The sequence below is a fragment of the Rana temporaria genome, chromosome 1, assembly GCF_905171775.1.
Source record: "Rana temporaria chromosome 1, aRanTem1.1, whole genome shotgun sequence".
Classification (NCBI taxonomy): domain Eukaryota; kingdom Metazoa; phylum Chordata; class Amphibia; order Anura; family Ranidae; genus Rana; species Rana temporaria.
In genome coordinates, this window is record NC_053489.1 from 119,405,864 (window position 1) to 119,430,199 (window position 24,336).

Sequence of the window (24,336 nt, forward strand, 5' to 3'; positions counted from 1 at the left end):
CAATAGAGCTCCAGCCCTTCTCTGGTCCTCCTCCAGATCCTTACTTTCTGCTTTTAAGCAATGCATCCAGCTTCTTACCAGCAGCAGCATAATGAAAGGGGGGTGCACTGTGATGTAAGGGAAAGTGGGGCACTCAACTTTTGATCTAATGTAAGGGGAGGGGATGCGTTGGACATCTAATCTTACAGATCCAACTGACCCTTTTGAGGGCAATCAGAATGCAGCCCACAATGAAATTGAGTTTGACACCCCTGCTCTAACAGATTATGGTTTCGCATACTGCACTTCCAATGTTGGACTGGTGAGGGGGTTTAGCAACACATGTATGCTCTTATCTATGACATGGGAAAGAGAGATATCAGAACCTCTAGTGTAAGCATTTTGGAAAATCCTGGGCACTCTATGAAAAGCATCAGACTGGGACAGAAGAAAAGTCCTGAGGATGTTACATAACTGACCAAAGTTTCAGAAACTCTGTCCTAGTGAACTGACACAATTTGCTCAGTAAACCGAATGTTACAATTGTCTTCAAATTAATATACAGAATGTTGGTTATTCTTGACATAAAACTAAAACTGAATACTTGTTTGTGCTACTACAGGTTCCTGAATTTGAGACTTATTTTTTTGTTGAACTGTACGACGTTAGTGCTGGTGCATCAATAAACAGCAGTATTCGATTTGCCAAAGTAATCATCCTGGAAAGTGACTCTCCTCGTGGTCTGGTATCATTTGCACTGGGGTCACGAGTGGCGATTGCACATAAGAAGACAACTTCAATCAGCCTTCAGATTTCCCGAAACCCCAACACATCCCAGATCATTTCTGTGGAGTATGTTATAATGGTAAGTTGAACTAGTGTGTGTGTATATATATATATATATATATATATATATATATATATATATATATATATATATATATATATATATATATATATTGTATACAGTATATCCCTATGTTTCTGTAATTAATAATCTTTAATTTGATTATGTGTTGTCTTTTAGATATCAAATCCTTCTTATATTATATATTATATATTGTGTACTGTATTTTAAACTAGTAGGGTTTAGATATTGACCATTTGAAGCCAAAATAATTGTGGTATACTATGCATGATTTTTCTTTTTCTTTTTTTTTATTAAGGAACTAAAACGATCTGAAGTGATTGGCCATACAGTACTTTATCCAGCCATTGCAGGCCAGGATTTTGTCAGCTCTGAAGGTAGACTCACATTTGAGTCTGGACAAAGAACTGTTGTACTGGATATTACCCTCACTCCAGAGACTGCATCTCTCAACCCCTACCCAAAGCGTTTCCAGGTCCTACTTATGAACCCCTCAGGAGGTGCCAAAATAGATCCACTGTATGGAACTGCCAACATTACCATTGTGTCAGACCCCTCATCCCAGTCTACCTGGGGATTACTTGATCAGCTCATTCAACCCTATGATGAGAGCACACTGAGCAGAGTTCTGCAGACTCTTAACAATAAGGCTGGTTCTGAATTCTCACAAGAGCAACTTGGTGCAACGATGGCTATCATGGAAAAGGTATAATCGCAATTTCACATTTCTTTGTTATAATTACAATTATTGGATTTAGCTTTGCTTTGTGAAGTTAATATGTATTTGTAATAATATAATATTAGTGTTAGTGTTAATATTAACACTACATATATCTATTCAGTTTTCAGTGACCATTTCTTGTAAACAAAATGATTTGTAGGTTTAAGCCTATCACAGTAGAAATGGATTTAATTACTCTATGCATTGAGCTGATGCCACCCTGGCCATTGCCAACAACCATTAGCTTCTTTGATTTGCATTTGTTTATCCTCTTCTATGCAAACTTACAAAGTAATATAAAACAAGTCTAGTTACAAAACCAAGAAATGTAAGGAGAGCATACCAGCACAGCTAGAGGCTACTTCTTCTGCTTAGTGTGGTCAGTTTTTAATAGGAACGCAGAGGGACTGGCAGGAACACCAGAGATTTCATACAAAGGAAGCAATACAAAGAGAACAGGATACTTATACAAGTGCATGGTACAGCAGGGGCATATCAGGAATATAAGTGTTGGGGTAACAAATGCTTAAGACCCCTTTCACACTGAGGATGTATTGCAGGCGCTATAGCGTTAAAAATAGCACCTGCAATTCGCCCTTAAAAAGCTGCTCCATTATCTCCAGTGTGAAAGCCTGAGGGCTTTCACACTGGAGCGTTGCGCTAGCAGGACAGTAAAAAAAGTCCTGCTAGCCACATCTTTGGAGCGGTGAAGGAGCGTTGTGTATACCGCTTCTCCACCGCTGCTGCCCATTGAAATCAATGGGACAGCTTGGCTACACCGCCTGCAATGTGCTGTTTCAGCAGCACATTGCGGGCGGTTTTAACCCTTTCTCGGCCGCTAGCGGGGGTTAAATGTGCCCCGCTAGCGGCTGAAATGCACCGCAAATTCGCCCATATCGCTGTTTTACCGCTGAAACTATGGGTGGCTCAGTGTGAAAGGGGTCTTAAAGTCATCAAATGATGTCCAAGTCTCACCCTGCTGACTGCACAATGGAGAAATCATGGCTTCTGTGATGAGGTGTTGTAGGAAAAACTTAAAGTATGAACCTAAAATAATAGCCTAGCAATACAAACATTCCACAGCAAATTCTAACATAACTTATGATCCTCCTTTCCTGATATTCAGATAGTAAGTGATGGTGGAACTGAAGTTCTAACCGAGGACAGCCGCATTTTATTTTATAACATACTGTGCAGCCTCATCAGCCCAGACCGCTTGGATACACGTGGATATAGCCCATTGATTGGAGTTACTGAGGTTTATGCCTACTCCCTACTTACTGGTGTGACCTGTGGCTCTCCAGGTGTAAGGTAAAGTAAAGTACTTCTTGCCCCAGTGATCTGTGTAGTTGTTTTCTGTTAAAAGTTTGTTCACTGCATTTTATTCTGCTTTTTTATTTGTTATCTTTTAGTGGCCTTTTAGATTGAAGAATGACTGTTTCTTAAAAAAACAAATATAAAAAAAAAGATTAAAATAATTTTACACAGGGCATGTACATATTTGACGAAATCTATGTAATGTGGTCAAAATGCTCGCATATCCAATGTAATCAAAACGTTTTGCCTAGCACTATGTAGCTAGAAGCTACCTACCATATCTTATGTCTTTGCTTTTTCCAGAATTCTAATATTCCTTGTGTATAGAACACTTCTTTTTCTTTCTAGAACTTATTTGGAATTACTGAAACATAATAAACCAGATTCCTCCATCCATCTTGTTCCCCTGACCCCCCCCCCCCCCCCCCCCCCCACCACCACCACCAACACCACCACCAGAACATTATATTATGACAGCGGCAACTGCCACTATCAGAATATATTGAACAGCAGCCACAGGCAATTAAACTGTCACACACTGATCGAAAATTGTCTGGTCCCTGTTGAACCGGCCAAAATTTCATCAGCATATGGCCAGCTTTAGCATGCAAACATTTACCATGAGAACATATAAATTATGCACTGTCATACTGTCATGTAGTAACTTTCACCATTTGCTCCCATGGCCTATTTTTTTCTAATCTTTTACATAACTGTCCAGAGCAGTCATTAGACATGATGACTCCCATATGGTGGCTGCACATTCCATAAATAAAACTTCTTCAGCTTTAAATATAAACTCATTAGAATGTAGAAGATTATGTAAAAAAATTACTCATTAGGAAATTATAATGTAATTTCATGTCCCTGTATTTCTGCTGTTTCCAATAAAACAAGAAAGGGACCAGCCATGTGTCCAATACCTAAATATTGCTATGGATACAAATACAGAGTTACAGAAAAACAGTCCTTGCAAAAGAAAAAGGCCAGAAAGCAAATATGATTGCTACTAACAGAACACTTTGGGGGTTATTTGCTAAAGTCAAATCCACTTTGCACTACAAATGCAAACTACAAGTGCAAATTGCACTGAAAGTGCACTTGGAAGTGCATTTGCTGTAAATCTGAGGGGTAGATCTGAAATGAGAGAAAGCTCTGCTGATTTTATCATCCAATCATGTGCAAACTAAAATGCTGTTTTTTGATTTGCCTTTTCGTAAATAACCCCCATTGACTCCCTTTTTACAAGAATTCAAAATGCGCTTGTGAATAAGAGATTCTGCGGTGAAGATGCGGTGAAGATGCACCTAGGTGTGGGTTCTACACAGTTCATCAATCTGCACTTTTTCATGATAAAGATTTCTTCATGCCATTGATGCGGAATTTTGCACTCTGAGCCTAGGTTCACACTGCTGCGAATTCAAAATCGCGGTAAAATGCGCGATTTTACCGCGATTTTGCGATTTTGCGGCTGCGATTTTCCCGCGATTTTGCCGCGATTTCGGCCGCAATTTAATGTAAATCGTGGCCCGAAATCGCAAAAAGTAGTACAGGAACTACTTTTTGAAATCGCAGATGCGGTGTCGCACTGATTAGGACAGTGCCATTGCCGACAATTGCCGCCGATTTGAGATGCGATTTGACATGTCAAATCGCATCTCAAATCGTTCCAAATCGTACCCAGTGTGAACCAGGGCTCAAGCACATTTCACTTGTCACAAGGATTCTGAAGCTAGAAGTCATATGATCACTGATACAAAATTCTTCACTCAGCTTGATCAAAGCGAGACAGAAATAATTACAACAGCTAATGGACAGTATATCAATATTAAAGCGGAGCTCCACCCTATTTCAATACATTAGCTTAATCCAGGGGTCTCCAAACATTGTGAACAAAGGGCCGGTTTATTGTCCTTCAGACTCTTGGAGGGCCGGACTTTGGCCAGCGGGAGTGGAAATTTTCCTGGCATCATTGTTAGTAAACATCTGGTATTAGCGGGAGGAATAGTGCCCCATTGTTGGTATCATAGGGAGGAATAGTGCTCTATTAGTTGTGTCAGTGGGAGAAATGGTGCTCCATTGTTGGTGTCAGATGGCAGAATAGTGTCTCGTATCAGTGGGAGGCATAGTGCCCCAAGGGCCGGATAAAGGCAAGCAAAGGGCCACACAGGGCAGTTTGGAGACCACTGGCTTAATCAAAAAGCAGACAAGAATGCATTAAGGAACAGAAGTTTTTTTTTCCTGTGACAGTACCTTTGTTATCAGCAGCTGTCACTCGGCTCCCTATCTCTCCTTTGCGGGTATTCTGCGGGCAGTGCGTCATATCATTTACTCGCAATGCCTCCTGGGAGCTTTTCTGCAGAGGTTTCCTCTGAGTTATCGCGGGATTTCCTAAATCGCGACGCTGCTGGCTCGTCACATCAGGCTCCCCATCACAGATTGATCCGGAAGTGACGTTCCGTCACCGCCATCCCCACACTCATGCACAGTAATGATAGAGTGAGAAGGGTCAAGCAGTGTAGCAAGATGGCGACGACAGGACGTCACATCCAGAGCAATCTGTCATAGGAGAGCCGAATGTGACGCCCGTGAAACCCGGAAGTCAACGTCATTGCTAAACAAGGAAATGAGTGCTTGTGAGCTTCACAGTGCCCACAAGCAAAATGGAAACGGCGCTGTAAAGATAATATAAATTCCAGACGAAATCGGACAGCGGACGACTTTAAACAGCAGATACGTGAGTCCTCTGTTTATACGCCATAAATAATTGAATGCCCCCCCCCCAAAAAAAAACGAATGGCTGCGGGAGATCCGCTTTAATATAAATCGGCGCTAAATAATGATAGTGCAATCATGAATAATCATATGGTAAATGATGTTGCATATAAACAATTAAACATGCAGTAAAAAAAAAAAAATATGAGCAAAGTATAACATAAAAAAAAAAAATCAATCATGTGAACGTGATAGGTGCAAAATCCAGTGTTAGGTGAACATAAAAATGCCCTTTCAGTGAAATAGACAGTATATGATCACAGAGGAAATAAGTGAAAATATCTACACTCCCTTTGTATGCTAAACAGTCATCAAAAAAATACCTATTCAAAATGAACTATATGTTCCTGCTCTTAAAAGTAACCTCCTGTCATTAAAAAAAGCTCACCAATCAACAATACGCTGTGACATTCAGAGGTAACAGCTGTATTATCAAAAAGGAAGCTATATACTAGCTAAATGAAAAATCACAGATAAACTGTATCAGCTGAAGTGCAGTAAAGTGACCTTTGGAATGGAAAGAAACCTGACCTGAAACACATGAAGAAAAGCATACGCACATGTACCTAATGAAAAGTGTACAGCATGGGAACCTTTTGCTAAGGACAGTATATTTGTCTACTACAGTGAGTGTAAACATTTTGCATTCAGACACCAATAAGGTAACAATGAGCAGAATTGCAATTATTAGCCCCCATTCACATTGTAACGCCGCGTACGCGGCGTATTTTGCCGCGATTAGGTTACTTTTTTTTTTTTCACAAAGAATTGCCATTGATGTCTATGGCCGAACGCCACTGCCGCCTGAAAAAAAGGGTCTGGGACTTGTTTTCAGGCGGCAGGCGTATGGCGTTTATGAGATGTGAACCATCTCATAGACATCAATGGCAATTCTCCCCTCCAGCGGCACGAGCGTCGGGCGTCGGGCGTTTTGTCGCCAAGGTGTGAATGGAGCCTTAGTGAAACACCTAAATGTCAGAAGCTTAATGAAGTGATGTAGTCAGCACCATCTGAACAAGAAGCTCCACATGTACTGCATAAAACAAAGGAATGGAGCATCACTGAAATCTACCACATTCCTTAAGGCCTATTGCAATATGATGGAAAACTGGGAGCTTTCCCATCCTGGGTTAATGTCATATGACATACTCCCAGGATCAAAACTTGCTCCAGCCCCACGTGCTGCTGCACTGCGACACAATTTGTCACCTGCTGTGTCCACCAGATCAATGTACTCTTCCACTGCCGGATCAGTGTGCCAGGCCGCTGCAAGTAACATGTGATTGCTGTGACCAATCACAGCAGATCACATGACAATTGTACACAATGGATGGCTTCTATTCAAACCATTCATTGTGTACTATTGTGTTGATCTCTGTGGTTGATCACAGTGATCACATGGTACAGACGGGGAAATCACAGCCTATCTGTGTCATGGCCAATCACAGCTAATCTTAATGGTACACACTGAATGAGTGGATTTTATTCAGAAAAAATGGTTGCTTATAACAGTGACAATCATTGTTATACATGAGCATAGTGTGTGGGAAAAAAAACCTGATCATCTCCCCAGAGTAGTACAGTTTTTACATACTGTCACCAACCAGTTTCCCTGATCACCACCATAACAGTTATATGATGACACTGTACTGCACTGGTGACAGTGCAGTAATGTTTTTAATTTCTTCATTTTTCAAAATACATTTCTATACATATTTTATTTAAATGAATTGCTGTCATAAGGGATGAACAGTAAACAAACCTTTGCTTCAAAGCCGGTCACCAACTGTAGAAATTGATATCAAAATCATGACTGCAATCCTTTACATACTGTATGTGAAATAAACAAGTTTAATAGAATAATGAAATAAATCTGGTATATACAGGTGACTCCTTATCTAGCACACCCATAGAAGGAAACAGTTCAAGCAGAACTCTAGTCAGGTAAACCCCTCCTACACTTTTACAGTGTTTGTAAAGTCAAAGAAGGATTGCTGCCATGCCCTCTGTTCTACCAAGCTATACTACACAATGTAAATGTTTGTATAAAATGATGCTGCTAAATACCTTATCTCAGATAGTTTCTGTTTGGTCACGTGACTGCCGGCCGCTCCTCCACCTATCTAACTGCTACAGTTGGTGGGGGCTGGGTAGTGGGTTTGGGGGGCTATTTCACCACAATTTTAGTTTGAACTTAATTTCTAAAGTTGCTGGAACATAGACCAGTCTGCCAAAAAAGTGCATTTTAGGTTTGCTTTCCTGTGAGATAAATCATTGTGTTATTTAAAAAAAAAAAAAAACATACATAAATGATGCATATCAAACATGGTACATATCTTTTGAAGCAAAACATTTTCAAGGCTATGTCTATGTGTACATTGACATTTTGTCCTCTTGATCAAATATCCAGCTAGAACTCCCATTAGCCACATATCCATTGATTTCTAAATGTACATTAGCAGGAGAGAAAGTATTGGCTGTGTGTTATGGATGTGTTTGTCTCCTTTGCTGATTTTTTTTACAAAGGAGCTTATTAGCAGAAGCAGAAAAGGATTTACATCCATTGTACATTAGGACAACACATCAGAGGTAATCATATCGTACTGTACAAAAGGTATAAACAGGTCAACTTGGTGACTGACAGGTAACCAAAAAGCCTCTTAATGTAGAGAGCATAGTTAAAGGGTCACTAAAGAATTTTTTTTTTTTTTGCTGAAATGACTGTTTACAGGGTATAGAGACATAAAAGTTAACTGATTCCTTTTAAGCCCTGGTTCACACTGGGTACGATTTGGAACGATTTGAGATGCGATTTGACATGTCAAATCGCATCTCAAATCGGCGGCAATTGTCGGCAATGGCACTGTCCTAATCAGTGCGACGCCGCATCTGCGATTTCAAAAAGTAGTTCCTGTACTACTTTTTGCGATTTCGGGCCCCGATTTACATTAAATTGCGGCCGAAATCGCGGCAAAATCGCAGCCGCGAAATCGCGGTAAAATCGCGCATTTTACCGCGATTTTGAATTCGCAGCAGTGTGAACCTAGGCTCAGTGCAATTTCAAGTGCACTTTGCACTTGTAGTTTGCACTTGTAGTGCAAAGTGGATTTGCCTTTCGTAAATAACCCCCATTGTGTTTGCGAACTGCATTTGGTGTATTGTTAACATTGCACTGACACCCACTGCAGATCGCAAGTGCAGTGCATTTTGAATGCGGTACAGGAAATACACACATGAAAAATGTGGGTTTTGAGGGGGCGTGGCTTGCGCGTGAGAAGAATGGCAGCTTCAGCCTAGAGCTCCCTATAGCCGGCCGGACAAACACGGAGCAAGGACGGGATACACAACCCATCGAGTACCCACACTGCTTGCCACTACTCAGCGGACACTGCTGGAGCGATGTCTCGCAAAAGGAAGGAGGATAGGAACCTCCAAAAGCTGACAGCCTTCTCGTTCATGCCTGAACGACGGGGGAACAGACATGATGGCGCCGCCGGAGCTGCCGCGCGGCGCTCCACTGCGTACACGGACCTTCCGAGCGGGGATCCGCAAGACAACGAGGGCGAATCATCGTCTCCCCCCTCGCCCACTCTCCCCTGCTGTCTCCAACACCGCAAAGCCCTGCAAAAGCATTTTACCGCGATTTTGAATTTGCAGCAGTGTGAACCTAGGCTCTAAATGATTACAAATAGATAAAAATCAATCATATAATGTGCCTGCAGTTTAGTTTCACTTTTAAACTGGTTTCATTTTCCTGTGAACTAGAGAGACACACAGAACAAAAAAAAACAAATCCAGGGCAGTGTTTTGTTTTTAAAATGAATCTGCTTGGTTCTGTTAAGTTTTAGACACACAGTAATGACAGCTTAGACCACCGTGAAAAGCTCCCAGTACTGTGGTTATAAGGAGCCAGACAACCAGGAAGTGTGGAGATCACAGCAGAATTACAGCAACTTCAAAGCAAAAACGAACAATAAGGACATGAAACCAGTACTGCAGTAAGGTAAAGGAAGCTATTTAGCTAAAAAAAAAATCCTTTAGTGATCCTTTAAGACATAAAGCATATACAGCATGGGAGGTTTGTAAGGCCCTTTTCACACGATAGGCCCTCTCGGATCCGCCTGTCCGTTTTTCAGGCTAATCCGAGCAGGCCGCCCATTGACTTGTATGGGTAGGAAGCGGATGTAATTGGAGATGTGTCCGCTGCCACCTGCCTTGCCGTCCGATCCAATAAAATCCGCTCAAAACAGACGTAAGGCGATACGTTCACCATCCATCCAGCGGATGGGATTGGATGAAAGCGGACAGGCCGATTCATTTTCATCCGATCTCCCATAGAGGACAGCGTGTCTCTGACACAGTGAGCAGTGATCTGGCGGAGTCCGCTGAGCAGATCCACCCGTGTGAAAGGGGCCTAAAACATGCATAAGGAAGAATCAGTAATCAGTAAAAGTAGAGGAGGAAATATGGCCTACAATACATTAAATCAGAAGGGAAATAAGGCGAAGAACAGTAAAGGCAAGAGGTTACCGGGTTAGGGAGTCCCAGGGGGTCTTTTATCCAGCCTAAAGAGGTAATAAACCCAAAACCAAAAATTGTATATATTGCAGCTTACCAATCATTAGATGTTTCCTATTCTAGCCTTTTTTTTACCCTAGATGAATCTGTAAGGTGAACTTACACAGGAACCCCCACTCTTCACCCCCCCCCCCCCCCCCGTCCCGCTGACCTGGATCACAGCAATCTCCCGTTCTGAGCCCCAGTATGTCCGCGTCAGGAGTCCGGGGCTTATAAATCCCCTCTGTATCCACGTCTCCTTTATAGCTGACAGGACGGGCTATGCCGCTGCTTATTGGTTGGCGCTGCCCATGTGACAGCGCTGATCAATTACAATGCTCTGAAACGTCCTTCCTAATGCAGTACGTTTTGGACATCCAGCTCAGGGGATTTCTAAGCTCTGGACTCCTGACGCGGATATATCGGGGCTCAGAACAAGAGATTGCCGCGGTCCAGGTCAGCGGGACCGGGGGGCGAGGAGGGGGTCCTGTGTAAGTTTACCTTACAGATTTTTCTTTAAAGGTAAACTTACCATTTAACATCAACAGTAAACCTCATGTATGAAAGTACCTGAAGAAATAATTGTCTCAGACATTGTATTAACCCACACCAATTAAATTCTGAATTTAATTTCTATTGATGATAAAGGGAGAAGTTGGTTCTTGAGGCTAATGGAGCCCTGGTAGACTGGGAGACTTCCCCAGTACCTGACAAACTGGCTACATTTTGATGTATGTATGGCTGGCTTTAAGCAAGTCTGGGCCATTGCGCAGGCTTTTTTTTCTACCGAACTTAACAAATAATGCTAAAATGGTTCACCATGGCATTCATTGTCTGTACACAGCTTCCCTGCTACAGTAAATATTTCTAGTTGTCAAGATGTAGTCCTGAATCTGAGGCTGCAAAAAAAAAATGGTATTCGCAGTTCAAGCATCGCCTCGTCTTTGAACCTGCTGCAGCCCTAGAACAGGTGGAATGTTTTTTTTTATTACAATATGAATTTTTCTTATTGGTTGGGTTTTCACTTTTAAACTGCTCACACACAATAGGTATTTGTATTGAACGATTTATTATTTAAGTTAGCATAGAAATAAAACTGTACCGTAAAATATACCAAACAAGTGTCTAATCTTCCCCGTCACATTTTTCTTTTTCATCTTCATGGTTTTGTTCAGTGTGCCTTTTCTGTACAATGCTGGTGTAACCAGGGTTTGTAACTTCTCTGTATCTTGTTTCAACAGAGGGAAGACGGTTTTTGACACTTGCCCCCACATTTCTATATATGCTTATCACTGGTACCCACAGCAGATCAATAGACATAGGTTTGATGGGAAGAGCGGGGATACAATCCAACTCCCCGAAAGACTGTTGGCGGTTTTTCCAGAGAACTCTACCTCTGAAGGAAGCTGTAGATTTGTGCAGTTTATTGAGTACAGCAGCCAGCAGTGGTTCCTTACAGGAGGAGAAGAAAGTGCTTTAAATAACAAGGTAATTTATATAAATTACATAAGAGAAGCGTGCTTTCCTTTCTCTGTGAAGCCTTCAAGCTTTAATCGCTGCTCCCCAGCACAATCCAGCAATGCTTTGCTTGTTTATTTTTACTCTCAGGCGAGAGTCATTGCATTCTTCCTGGAATTGAGATACAATTAACTTTACCGGTTTCAGAAGAGCAATTGGTTACAAGTGATATTTATAGTGATGAGCTTAACTGTTTAAATGTAGATGTTTAGATGAGAGCCTGTCTGTAATCACAAATGAGATTATATTATAAAATTTGATGTGTTTTTTTTTTAGTATTGTTTGCAATTTACAGTATAAAATCTATTATGTTGGTTTTAAATACCCCACCAGTTACTGTGGTGTTATCTCTCATGCTGAACCACTGGTTGTACAGCCTTTTTGTTCAGAATCATGAGTGATATGAGAGTCGCTACTCCTCCCCCTGATATCTATAGACATTCTAATTGATACATTGAAAGTGGGGTAGTGAATTGTGTCCCTCTAAAATCAAATTTCTCAGACTTTATACCCCAGAGCAACCATTGAAATAATTTGTAGGTTCATATTAAAGAGGATCATCACCCTAAAAATAAACTTTCCTCTTCTCCAACCCTTCCCCATTCCACTACATACATATCTTTTTTTTTTTTTTGTACCTTTTTTTGTTTGTGGTGTACAGGTTTTGATCTAGCCCCCATCCTCCCTTCTTGCCTAGGCAAAAAACATGCAGCGCTCTAGGTGCCTCCTGGGATATGAATGTCACATATCCAAGAAGGCATAATCTTCCATTCCTAAAAGGTGGAGGAGGATAAGCCTATCACCTGACTTCACAGAAGAACATGACAGCGTGGGACCTTTGCAGTGGAAAAAGAGAAGTGGATCTCAACAGGATAATGCTGGGTCTGCTGAGTCGGCGAGTATCTGAATTATGCACAACCCAGCATCATGTAAGTAGGCATAAAAAAAAAAATGAAATGGGAGGCGTTGAAGTTCCTCTTTTCATTGGGGGGCAGTGGGGAAAAAATGCAGTAGCAGACAGAATGCCATCTTATATTGGTGGTCAATATGCCCACCGTTACAGACAGTTAAAAAGATTATTGGTGTTATGCAGCTGGCTATGCCAAGTGGTGTTGGCCTTGTAACTATGCAGGCACCATTAAATGGGAGGTGAAACGGTCACACCTCAAGAAACCCCTAGCAACTTCCTGAGGGACCCTGGTAGAGCATGGCTGCTCTAGAACTTGGCAGAATAGCATGGGACCATTAGAAGTGGATGAGAGCACCACAGGAACGGTACAATTAATGAATGTGTTTTTTAACTTTTAATTAAATGTGGGAAACTCCTTTAAATGGTTGGAAGTGGTTTATGGAAAAATCTTCCCACGTTGTAGTTTGTTTAGGTGGGTTCCACGGTATGTGCAAAAAAGGCCGCTCAGAATTCTTGCATGGCTCTGTTTCTGGTTGAAAACGTCTGAGAGTGTGGATCAAAGATGGGGTTTCCTGCTCTTCCCAATTGAGTGTTGTGTTCTTCTTCCCACCAATTTTTACCCAGTCTTTAGTTGAAGATGGTCTCCTGTAAAATATAGTAGGAATATATTTTCCACAATGGAGACGAGGTTTAACTTTAGATTGTTTTTTATCTAAAAAAATTATAAAAAATTACCATTATCTGGTACAGTACTAACACTTCCTAAAAAAAAATTAAAACTTTTAATCATCTGTTTTTGCATTCACAAAACAACAGGAATTTAACTTAAATCTCTAAAGGCACATGCACACAATTGGATATCCCAACAACAATTTTCCGACGGACATGTTGTGTCGGACAATCCAAACGTCTGCATGTTCCATCGGACAACAAATGTTGGCTGTGCATGCTCTCAAATTGTCCGACAACAAATGTGTTCCGTCGGATCATCCGATCGTGTGTACACAAATCCATCGGACTAAAATCCAAAGTACAAACACGCATGCTCTGAACCAATGCTAAACATCAGACAACAATAGCAGAAGTTGCCCAAAGGGTGGCACTAAAGAGCTGAAAAACCACGTGGTTTGGTGTATGTTGGCTGAAAATGTTCTGCCGTGTGTATGCAGAACAAGTTCACGGCCAACGCCCCTTTGCACAAAAATCCACGGAAAAGTCAGATGGAAGTCCGATCGTGTGTACAAGGCTTTAGAGTCAGTCCTATAATCCACACTGGCTTTGGTTGTACTGTATTTCTGCAACAGTGCTTCCTTTGAGCCAAAATGAAGCCGCAATAAATGATTTTCTATGTGATTTTCTATGTGAATGTTTAAATGTCATATATTATTTTCATCCTTGATCCAGTCCTGATTTAAATAGTGTTAAAAATGATTGCTATGTGCTTAGATCAAGATATCGTAATGTTTAGTCCCCTAATTGATCCGACCAATACTTGTAGCTTAAAACTAAAATCAACCAGGATACTGTTTTACATGTCAAAAGATTTACAATTCTGTTAAGTCAGCTTTGTGATCCACACAACCCTGCTGCATAGTCTTTGTTTAATTTCTATCTCCTGGATCATTGGCAGCTGTCAGTTCCACTTATAGTCACTATTCCTTGCAGTAAAATGGAGGTTGGCAGGAGGAACCAGCGAGAGCTGCGGGGGACCAAGAAACCTAAAGCTCTGTGAATTGTTGGTTTCCCAGCAGACTTCTGAGTAATGCCGCATACACACCATCACTTTATGTGATGAAAAAAAATGACGTTTTTAAAAACGTCACTTTAATTGACTGTGTGTGGGGGAAAACGTCGTTTTATGTCTTGTAAAAAACGACCAAAAAAAATTGAAGCATGCTTCAATTTTATGTGTCGTTTTTCAAAAGTGCACTTTTTACTTCACAGAAATTGACCGTGTGTAGCAAAAAACGTCGTTTTCTAAGACGTTTTTTCATCCACGCATGCCCAGAAGCTGGTAAAACGTGGTGGAACGTAACCTCACTTTGCAAGAACATTGGGAGAAAAACGATGGTGTGTAGGCAACTTCGTCTTTGAAAATTGAAGTTTCAAAAACGTCATTTTTTACTTCACAGAAAGTGTCGTTTTTTTTCATCACATAAAGTGATGGTGTGTACACGGCATAAGATTTCATATCATTGATGCCTTTGATTTGGCAGCATTGACAGTCAGAAAGGGAAAAAAAATTCCAGTATTCCAATACAGGTGTACCTTTGTTGATCTTTTGTATAGCAACTTAGTCACTTCAACTGGATATTGCTTACAGATTTTTTATTTTACAATTATTGTTGAAACTGTGTCATTTGTATTAAAGTATAACAAAAGGGAAACCTTTTTTTTAGTATTGGGTAGTGTGGAGATGGATTAGAACCCCTGTCAGTTTATATTGATGTCTGTGCCCCTGTTGAGGAGATTCATCCTCTCTAGTTGTCCTGTTTACCATTATCATGAAAGTGAAAGTAAAAGTAAAAGAAAGTCCCACATTTTTGGTTATCCCCAGAAAAGTAACAGAGGGGAAATCTTCCAATGGGGACACTAGTTTTGGTAAGCTGGGGGTCCCCAAGGGATTTCATTAATTTTCAGGGATTTCCTCTCACTTGCTGTGTTGCCTATGGGACAGGAAGTGATGAGAAATCTCCCCAATAAAACACAGATGGCGAAAAAAACTGACAGGGGTTATAACCCTCCCTTACTCTATCCAAAATAAAAAAAGTTTTGCCTATAGTTTTACTTTAGTTTTAATTGTGTTAATTTTGAACAGCATGTTATATTGTCTGTCATTCATGTGATTCTAGATTTTAGCAGTGAGCGTGAAAGGTAACTTCTCTTATCAATTGGCTGAAGACAATGAAGTTGTGTATAGGATTAAGGCAGCTGGAGGTCGCATTGTACCACAAATGTCACAGTGCCTTCTGTGGAATCAAGCATCAGAAAGGTACCAGATGACTGTGAATAATTGGGTACTGTACCTTGTTCCTGTTCCCCTTCCTTTGGAAAGTTTATTACAGGTTACATCTCTCTTTGTGTTTTTTGTTTATTTGGGGGGGGGGGGAGTTACAAGGGTAAAGGTAAGTACACACAAGGTTGATGCTTACCCTAATTTAAAAGGGTTGTTTATTAGCTGGCCATATATTAGTCAAAAACTGGTTAATAAGACACTAAGCATGCTTATAAAAGCCCTTTCATGTTATATTCTGATAACAAAGAAAACAGATAAACATCAAGTTAAATAGAAATTCACAGAATAGAGCTATATACAGGTGAAACTCCAAAAAATGTAAATATCGTGCACAAGTTAATTTATTTCACTAATGCAACTTAAAAGGTGAAACTAATATATGAGATAGAATCATTACATGCAAAGCAAGATAGTTCAGGCCGTGATTTGTCATAATTGTGATGATTATGGCTTACAGCTCATGAAAACCCCAAATCCACAATCTCAGAAAATTAGAATATTACATGCAATCAATAAAACAAGGATTGTACATAGAACAATATCGGACCTCTGAAAAGTATAAGCATGCATATGTACTCAGTACTTGGTTTGGGCCTCTTTTGCAGCAATTTCTGCCTCAATGTGGCGTGGCATGGAAGCTATCAGCCTGTGGCACTGCTGAGGTGTTATGGAAGACCATGATGCTTCAATAGCGGACTTCAGCTCTTCTGCATTGTTCGGTCTCATGTCTCTCATCTTTCTCTTAGTAATGCCCCATAGATTTTCCATGGGATTCAAGTCAGGCGAGTTTGCTGGCCAATCAAGCACAGTAATCTCGCGGTCATTGAACCAGGTTTTGGTGCTTTTGGCAGTGTGGGCAGGTGCCAAGTCCTGCTGGAAAATGAAGTCAGCATCCCCATAGAGCTCGTCTGCGAAAGGAAGCATGAAGTGCTCCAAAATCTCCTGGTAGACGGCTGCGTTGACCCTGGACTTAGTGGACAGTGGACCAACACCAGCAGATGACATGGCTCCCCAAATCAACACAGACTGTGGAAACTTCACACTGGACGTCAAGCATCTTGCAGTGTGTGCCTCTCCATTCTTCCTCCATACTCCAGCTCCTTGGTTTCCAAATAAGATGCAAAATTTGGTCTTATCGGAAAAGAGGACTTTGGACCACTGGGCAGCAGACCGGGTCTGTTTTACTTTAGCCAGATATTCTAATTTTCTGAGATTGTGGATTTGGGATTTTCATGAGCTGTAAGCCATAATCATCACAATTATGACAAATCACAGCTTCAACTATCTTGCTATGCTTGGAATGAGTCTCAAATATTAGTTTCACCCCTAAAGTTGCATTAGTGAAATAAATGAACTTTTGCACAATATTCAAATTTTTCCAGTTTCACCTGTACTGTATTTGGCAAGTACAATGAAAATAAGAAAATAATATTCTTCTAGTTACATTTAACTGAACTCCAGGCTAAGCAGCATTGTCTATACAGACGGCCCCCGGGTTACAAACATCCAACTTACAAACGACTCCTACTTACAAACAGAGGGAGGCAACATGAAGTGGGAGGAAATCTACATCTAGGCAGGGGCGTACATAGAGAATTTGGCATCCAGGGCGGATCCTATATCTGGCAACTCCTTCCCAACTTTTAAATGTAAAAACACCCCACTGTGGCCCCTGCATACCTAGGCATCCCCAATGTTTGGATGTGAGCACAATTATATATAAAATTATATATAAAATTTGGTTCATGGCACATTACACTATATATATTTTTTTCTTTTCTCGATACACATTTGGAGGAATTAAGAGGTGGACAACAGGTAGGAGAAAGAAGAAAAACATAGGGGGTTATTTACAAAAGGCAAATCTACTTTGCACTACAGTACACTAAAGTGCAAACTACAAGTGCAAAGTGCGCTTGAAATTGCAGTGAATGTGCACTTGGAAGTGCAGTCACTGTAGATTCGAGGGGGACATGCAAGGAAAATAAAAAACATAATTTTAGCTTGCATATGATTGGATAATAAAATCAGCAGAGCTTCCCCTCATTTCAGATCTTCCCCTCAGATTTACAGCGACTGCACTTCCAAGTGCAATTCCAGTGCAATTTCAAGTGCACTTTGCACTTGTAGTTTGCAATTGTAGTGCAAAGTGGATTTTCCTTTAGTAAATAACCTCCATAGTGTTCATCAAGCTTTATTTAACCTACATATTTATTAAGGGTCACAAGATACAGTGAGAGTTCATGATTTTTCACATAAAGGAAAGAATTCAGGACACCTTCCCGGGGAGAGTGGAGATTTCCACCTGCTATGGCATTTAAAAAAAAATCATATTTAATTGAGTGCCGAATAATTGTTTCTTACATCATACAGTATATGTATTAGAACTGTGGATTTAAAATGCCTCTATCCACACAAGCAAGGTGGCTAGAGGAATCCTCCTTGCTGGGACATTGCATTCTAACAGTGGGACATTCCACCGTGGGAATACAATGACTGCATCTGATTGACTGCAGCTGGCTAATCGAAAAACAAATTCCAACAAGCCTGTTCCACAAAAGTCAATCTAATGATCGACTTTTGCCATTAATTTTTTTTCATTTAGCCTACTGGCTGATCAAAAAAGAAAACAGAATTTGTAATCTATGGCCATCTTTAAATCCACAGTTATAATACATATACCTGGACACACATGGATCAAAATTCTGCCAGTCATTGCTGAACCAGCCAAATTTCAATCCCTCTATGACCAGCTTAAAGCTGAGTTCCACCCAAAATTGGAACTCCGCTTATCTGCTTCTTCCCCCCTTATCTGTTTACATTTGGCAGTGACAATTTTAAGGGGGGGAACGGTTAACTGTTTTTGACAGGTACCCTTCCCCACTTCCGGGGTGACAGTGCCGCTGTCCTCTGGCCCCCCTCCTCCTTCCTCCGTCACTCGGTCAGTTAGAAAGCATAGTGCTTCACTACTGATTTACCTTACCAGCACCTGACAGCTGACCTGAAAATCGGCCGACATTGCAGGCTCCCTGGACAGGTAAGTGTCCATATATTAAAAGTCAGCAGCTACAGTATTTGTAGCGGCTGACAGTTATTTTTTATTTTTTTCCCCCAGGTAGAACACCGCTTTAAGTGGCTTCATAGGGTACTCAAATTTCCTCAGAAATCTCTGTGTCATTAGACCAATGGTAATTCTGCATAGCAAGCACCCTAAGGTGTCAGCGCATACCTGTAATGTTACTTTTAACCTTTAGTAAAGAGCCACTGAGACCTCTAGAAGTTCCCTCAAAATACCAACTTTCTGATAGCATTCAAATAAGCTTAGATATGGCCAACAAGACTTGGAAATCCGATGTTCAGGAACTGACGATTGCCATATAGATGTGGGAAGTAGCCAGTACTTTCTTCACCCCAGATGTCAGGGTTATTCAGAGAGTCCAGCCAGGCTTAGAAAATTACTACATTACCATTTCAGGTAACCTCTGCCTTTGGTTTTCTGACTCCTTTCCTAGTACAGTGTCGCTTTAAACTAGGGTGACCAGACATCCCCAGTTTCCAGGGACAGTCCCAGGATTGAGCACACTGTCCCCGGACCAAGTCTGTCCCCGGTTTTGTCCCCTGATTGGATTTGTACAGGGGCTGGGGCAATTTCAAAGACAGTCAGTGTAGAATTAAAAAAACAAAATCTGTATTGCACCCCCCACTCCACCGCACCTACTAGCTTAGGGGGGTGTATTTTTTCCATTATCTGTGCCCCTATCTGATGATCATGTTCTGGTCGGAGCAGAGGGAATATTTCTTCAGTTTCAGGCGCATGTCCATTCAGCTCCGCTCACATGTTCTTCTGCCTTGGCTCAAGTCCAGGCCAGCCGTCTTCCTGCTTATCTCCTTGTCTTCCCTGGTGGAGTGATCTTCCTCCGCTCCCCACCCAGTAGTAGCCAGGGCCTGGAGAGTGAGACTTAACAGGCTGTGAGGCGGGGGCAGAAAGTCAATGATTGCCGCCATTACTAGTTAAAAAAAAAAAAAAAAAGGCCCCGGATTTCATTAAAAAAATCTGGTCACCTTACTTTAAACTCACCGAGGGGATACATATTGCCTGTTGAATGGTTCTAATTTTCATCCTGGTATTCATCTGCCCTACTAGCTAAATCCATATGGCTGCATATCTTTCCATGTAATGACTCTGCATTTGTCTCCTACTACAAATGTACAAGGAGGCCCAGTACTTTCCCACATCCATGTCCCTATGAGTGGTCAATAGTTTATTTCAGTTTTGTTGGCAACTTTCTATTCCTGTGTTTTACATTTACAATCAGTTTGCTGAGACATAGCTATTCCTTACCAGCTAGCATGAACCAAAATAGTCTGTATCCTCCAGCTATGCAGACTCAGTGACCTGCTCACAGAGCATGGGGCCTTTCAGCACGGTCTTCATCCTTCATGTCACTGTCGTCAATCAGTCACTATTTGTGTACTGCTAAAAACGTGTTAAGTTCACAGAGTCCAAAGAGCTTAAGGTATATTTTGATCATGGGCTAGGCTTTTCATTGTACTTGGAATGAAGTTTCAAGGAACTGTATAGAGTGGTGCACATATTTTGCATTCTTGTTTAAAGGTGTTGCTTACCAGAATTTGTGCAAATGTTTTTCTTAGTAATAGCAGTTATTTTGTTGAAATGTGAGAGTAATTCTATGTATTTTGTTTTTGTAGATGGCTTCCAAATGTTCCTTTGTGCAGAGTGGTGTCAGACACAACAGAGTATGTGGAGTGTGCCTGCTCGCACATGTCCTCCTATGCTGTGTTTGCTCACATTGATGACCTTTCATCCTACAATGAAGCCTTTTTTTTTGCTGGATTTATTTGCATTTCTGGTTAGTGGTTTTCATTAAAAAATGTATAGTGTTTATATAACGTATATGTCTTATGCCTACCACCAATATAGATGGGTAACACTTAGGGGTAGATTTACTAAAATCTGGTGCAGCTGTAACCAGTCAGCTTCCAGGTTTTAGGCCCGGTTCACACTGGTACGAGAAACGCTCCGACATTAGGAGCACATGTCGCATGACATGAATAATTAATGGTTCCCTATGAGAGTCGTCTTAACTGGTCCAACACAAGTCGATTTGACTTAGAAAAAAGTTCCTGTACTACTTTGATCCGACTTGGGCATGAATTCAGCCCATTGATTTGAATGTAAGTTACATCCAAGTTGGATCATTGTCTTAACTGACACGACTTGTGTCATGCGACTTGTGCTCTGAGGATCAGAAAAGTAATGGCACACACTGGAGCTAACACAACAGCGGAGGCAGAAGAACCAGAGGAAGAAGACATCAGCGCAGGGAGAAGAACCGGAGGAAGAAGACATCACTGTAGAGAGAATAGCGGAGGGAGAAGACACATTGGAGCTACTTCAATAAAGGACTGTGTACTGGTTTATTTGTTTTTCACACTTTTTCGGGTGAATGAGTAGGGGTGCAATGTACTTCACATAGGGTGGGGGGCCGGGATCTGGGGGCTTCCACATTCCGATAATCCCCCTGCCCGCAGACCCCCACAACCACTGCCCATAGTTGTCGGGAAGAGACCCTTGTCCCCATCAACATGGGGGCAAGGTGCTTTGGGGTGGGGGGGTGCAGAGGCAAAGTCGAAACCAAAGTAGTACGACAGTCGTGTCGTACCAGTGTGAACCCGGCCTTAGGCTGGGTTCACACTGATATGACATGACTGTTGTACGACTGTCATCCTACTTTGCCCTTCTACATTGGTCCTACTTCGGTCCTGTTTCCATCCGAATTGAATAAACAAGATCAGATTTTTCTTTGAGACCAATCAAAACAATCCCAATGTGACATAAATTCCTTTTACTGCTGCTGTAATCACCATGTCAGATGTCACAAGTTGGATAGTTAGGACAAGGATCCTACTTTGATCCGACTTCAGTGATATTCAATGGGCTGAAGTAGGATCAAAGTTGGACCAAAATAGTGCAGGAACCTTTTTCAAAGTCGGATCAACTTGTGTCGGACCAGTTAAGACTCTCATAAGGAACCATTGCTTTGTACACGTCATGCAACATGAGCTCCCATTGTCGGAGCGTTTGTTGTACACGTGTGAACCCGGCCATAGGGAATTATTTATTTACACACGTCATGCTACATGTGCTCCCAAAGTCGGAGCGTATGTTGTACCAGTGTGAACCCAGCCTCAGACTGGGTTCACACTGGTATGACACGACAGTCGTACGACTGTGGATCTGACTTTGCCCTGTGACTTGAAGTCTGACATCTGTCCAACTTCAATGAATGGGGATCCTACTTTGATTCTGACAATGCCAGACTGAAGGGTCTGGTATGGTCTTGGAGGGGGGACCCATGCCGTTTTTTTTTTTAATTTGGAGTGGAATTCCCCTTCAAGATCATCAAAGCACAAAATGCATGCCAAAGTCGGATCAGTTAAGACTGCAATTCGACTTTGATCCGACTTCAGTGATATTCAATGGGCTGAAGTAGAATCAAAGTCGGACCAAAAGTAGTGCAGGGAGCATTTTCAAAGTCGGACCAACCTGTGTCGGACCAGTTAGGACGGCTCTCATTGATTTTCATACGTCGAGCAGTTGTCGTACCAGTGTGAACCCGGCCTCATTGTTAAATCTTAATTGAACAAGCTGAAGTTAGAAGATGATTGATTACTATGCACAGCTGCACCAGATTCTTTCTGTGTGCACCAGTTTTAGTAAATCTTCCCCTTAGCCTCTTTAGTCACTTGCCTGCCAGAGCATTTTTTACATTTTTTGCACACGTTAAATTAAACATTTTTGGCTAGATATCACTGTAAAATGATTGGAATGATCTGTGCACTTATTTATGAAGCACATATTTTCAGGAAAAAATGCACTAGAATTAATTCTAGTGCAAACAAAACTAATATACCCAATTTATGGTAAAATATAAAAGATGAGGTTGTGTTGAATAAATAGATACCAAACATCTCAAGTCTTAAAATTGCACACACCTGTGGAATCATGAAAAAGTATGGTACCCAAAATTACAGTTTATCATTTTAGAGTTAACCATATTTTTCTCTCACCCTGACATGCGTGACAATGCCTCACATGTGTGCTGCAATCAATGTTTACATACACATGCTTGGCCTATATCTAATTTTTTTATATGGGATGTGTGGGGGGTACGGGGGATGCTTAAAGTGGTTGTAAACAAATAAAAAAAAACTGCAAGACAAAGGTTTAATGAGCTAGTATACATAGCATACTAGCTCATTATGAATTACTTACCTTAGATCAAAGCCCCCACAGGACTCCACGTACACCGCTCCGGCCGGCGACATTGCTCCTGGAGTTAATTCCGCCATTGCGGGCTCTGGCGCTGTGATTAACCGGAGCCACGATGATTTCACTCCTGCCAGTAATGGCATACTAGCTGAAGCCAGGGCACGGACGTGCCCTTGCTTTAGTGTGCATGAGCAGATGACGTCGGCACATACCGATGCAGGGGATATCTCCTAAACCGTGCAGGTTTAGGAGATATCCGGGGTAGCTACAGGTAAGTCTTATTATATGCCTACCTGTAGCAAAAAGTGGTTGTAAAAGGTTTACAACCATTTTAAAAATGTGTTATTTTTATTTATTTATTTTATTATTATTTTTTGTTTTATTTTTTACTTTATTGCTAAAAAGCACCCTATGCAATAGCATAGGCAGGTGACATGTACCCTTTATAGACCCCCAATGTCTTCCCTACCCTCCAGTACAGCTATTCAAACACTGATTGTGCTAGAATAGCTGCATACTTGGCTACACTAGCTGAGGAATGACACCTGTGACCCCGGAAGTGACATAATAAACATTGCTTCTGGGATCGATAGCCTCTGGAGGGATTGGGGAACGGGTGTACCATGAGTTCCCCGTGCTCCTTCTGGGGAAGCAGTTTCCCACAGTCCCAGGAGTGACAAGAAAGCCCGAAACTGCCATAGGGGAGGGGGCGCACTTCGAGCAACCCATAAAAGTAATGATGTGGCTGTTGATCTGTCCATTCACATTTAATTGGGAAGCCCTTCACTGGCTCTTGAAGCGGGCACTAAGGTCACAGGTGAAGCAGCAGCTATGAGCTTGATTTAATGATGTGTCTACTATGCTTTTTGTAAATGTACCTATACACGCCATGCTCACTTCTTGAAGTGCCACAGAAATACACAAAAAGGGTGAAAAATCAAAGGAGCAGTGTCAAAAATTGTCAGCCAACTATCTGATTGGATACCACTGCTGTTCTGTTATTATAACAATAGCCTCAGCAGGAGATTCCTCCATCCATGCTGTATAGTGTGGATGGAGAAGTCTATCAGATTATTTTTGTTAGTCCTGCAAGTTGAACAGAATTAATTTATACCGTTAAACCCAGAGTTAAGCCCTGTACACACGGCCCAGATTCTCGTCAGGGAAAAAACGTTGTTTTTCCTGACGGGATTCCTGGCAAGTTTCTCTTGCCGGCCGAGTGTACACACGCACACCATTCAAAAGAACCGCCGTTGGCTCCAAGGATAATATTTATAAATCAGTTTATCCAGGTGCATGTGTTTTAAATGACACTGATTGTTTCAACACCAGTGAAGTCGTTTTGAAGGAGGTTCTAGAATTGAAAAATGTTCATGAAAAA

The 24,336-nt window shown here is 41.4% G+C and overlaps 1 protein-coding gene across 1 annotated transcript in view; it reads left to right on the plus strand.

The window, feature by feature from the left end:
* The window catches only part of ADGRV1 (adhesion G protein-coupled receptor V1), a 576,045-nt gene that overhangs the window by 342,047 nt on the left and 209,662 nt on the right, over positions 1-24,336 (plus strand). The window contains exons 78-83 of the mRNA XM_040342090.1: positions 602-844; positions 1,146-1,553; positions 2,695-2,879; positions 11,459-11,705; positions 15,498-15,637; positions 20,372-20,532. Of these exons, the coding sequence (XP_040198024.1) occupies positions 602-844; positions 1,146-1,553; positions 2,695-2,879; positions 11,459-11,705; positions 15,498-15,637; positions 20,372-20,532 (1,384 nt within the window). The remainder of the gene's footprint in view (positions 1-601; positions 845-1,145; positions 1,554-2,694; positions 2,880-11,458; positions 11,706-15,497; positions 15,638-20,371; positions 20,533-24,336) is intronic.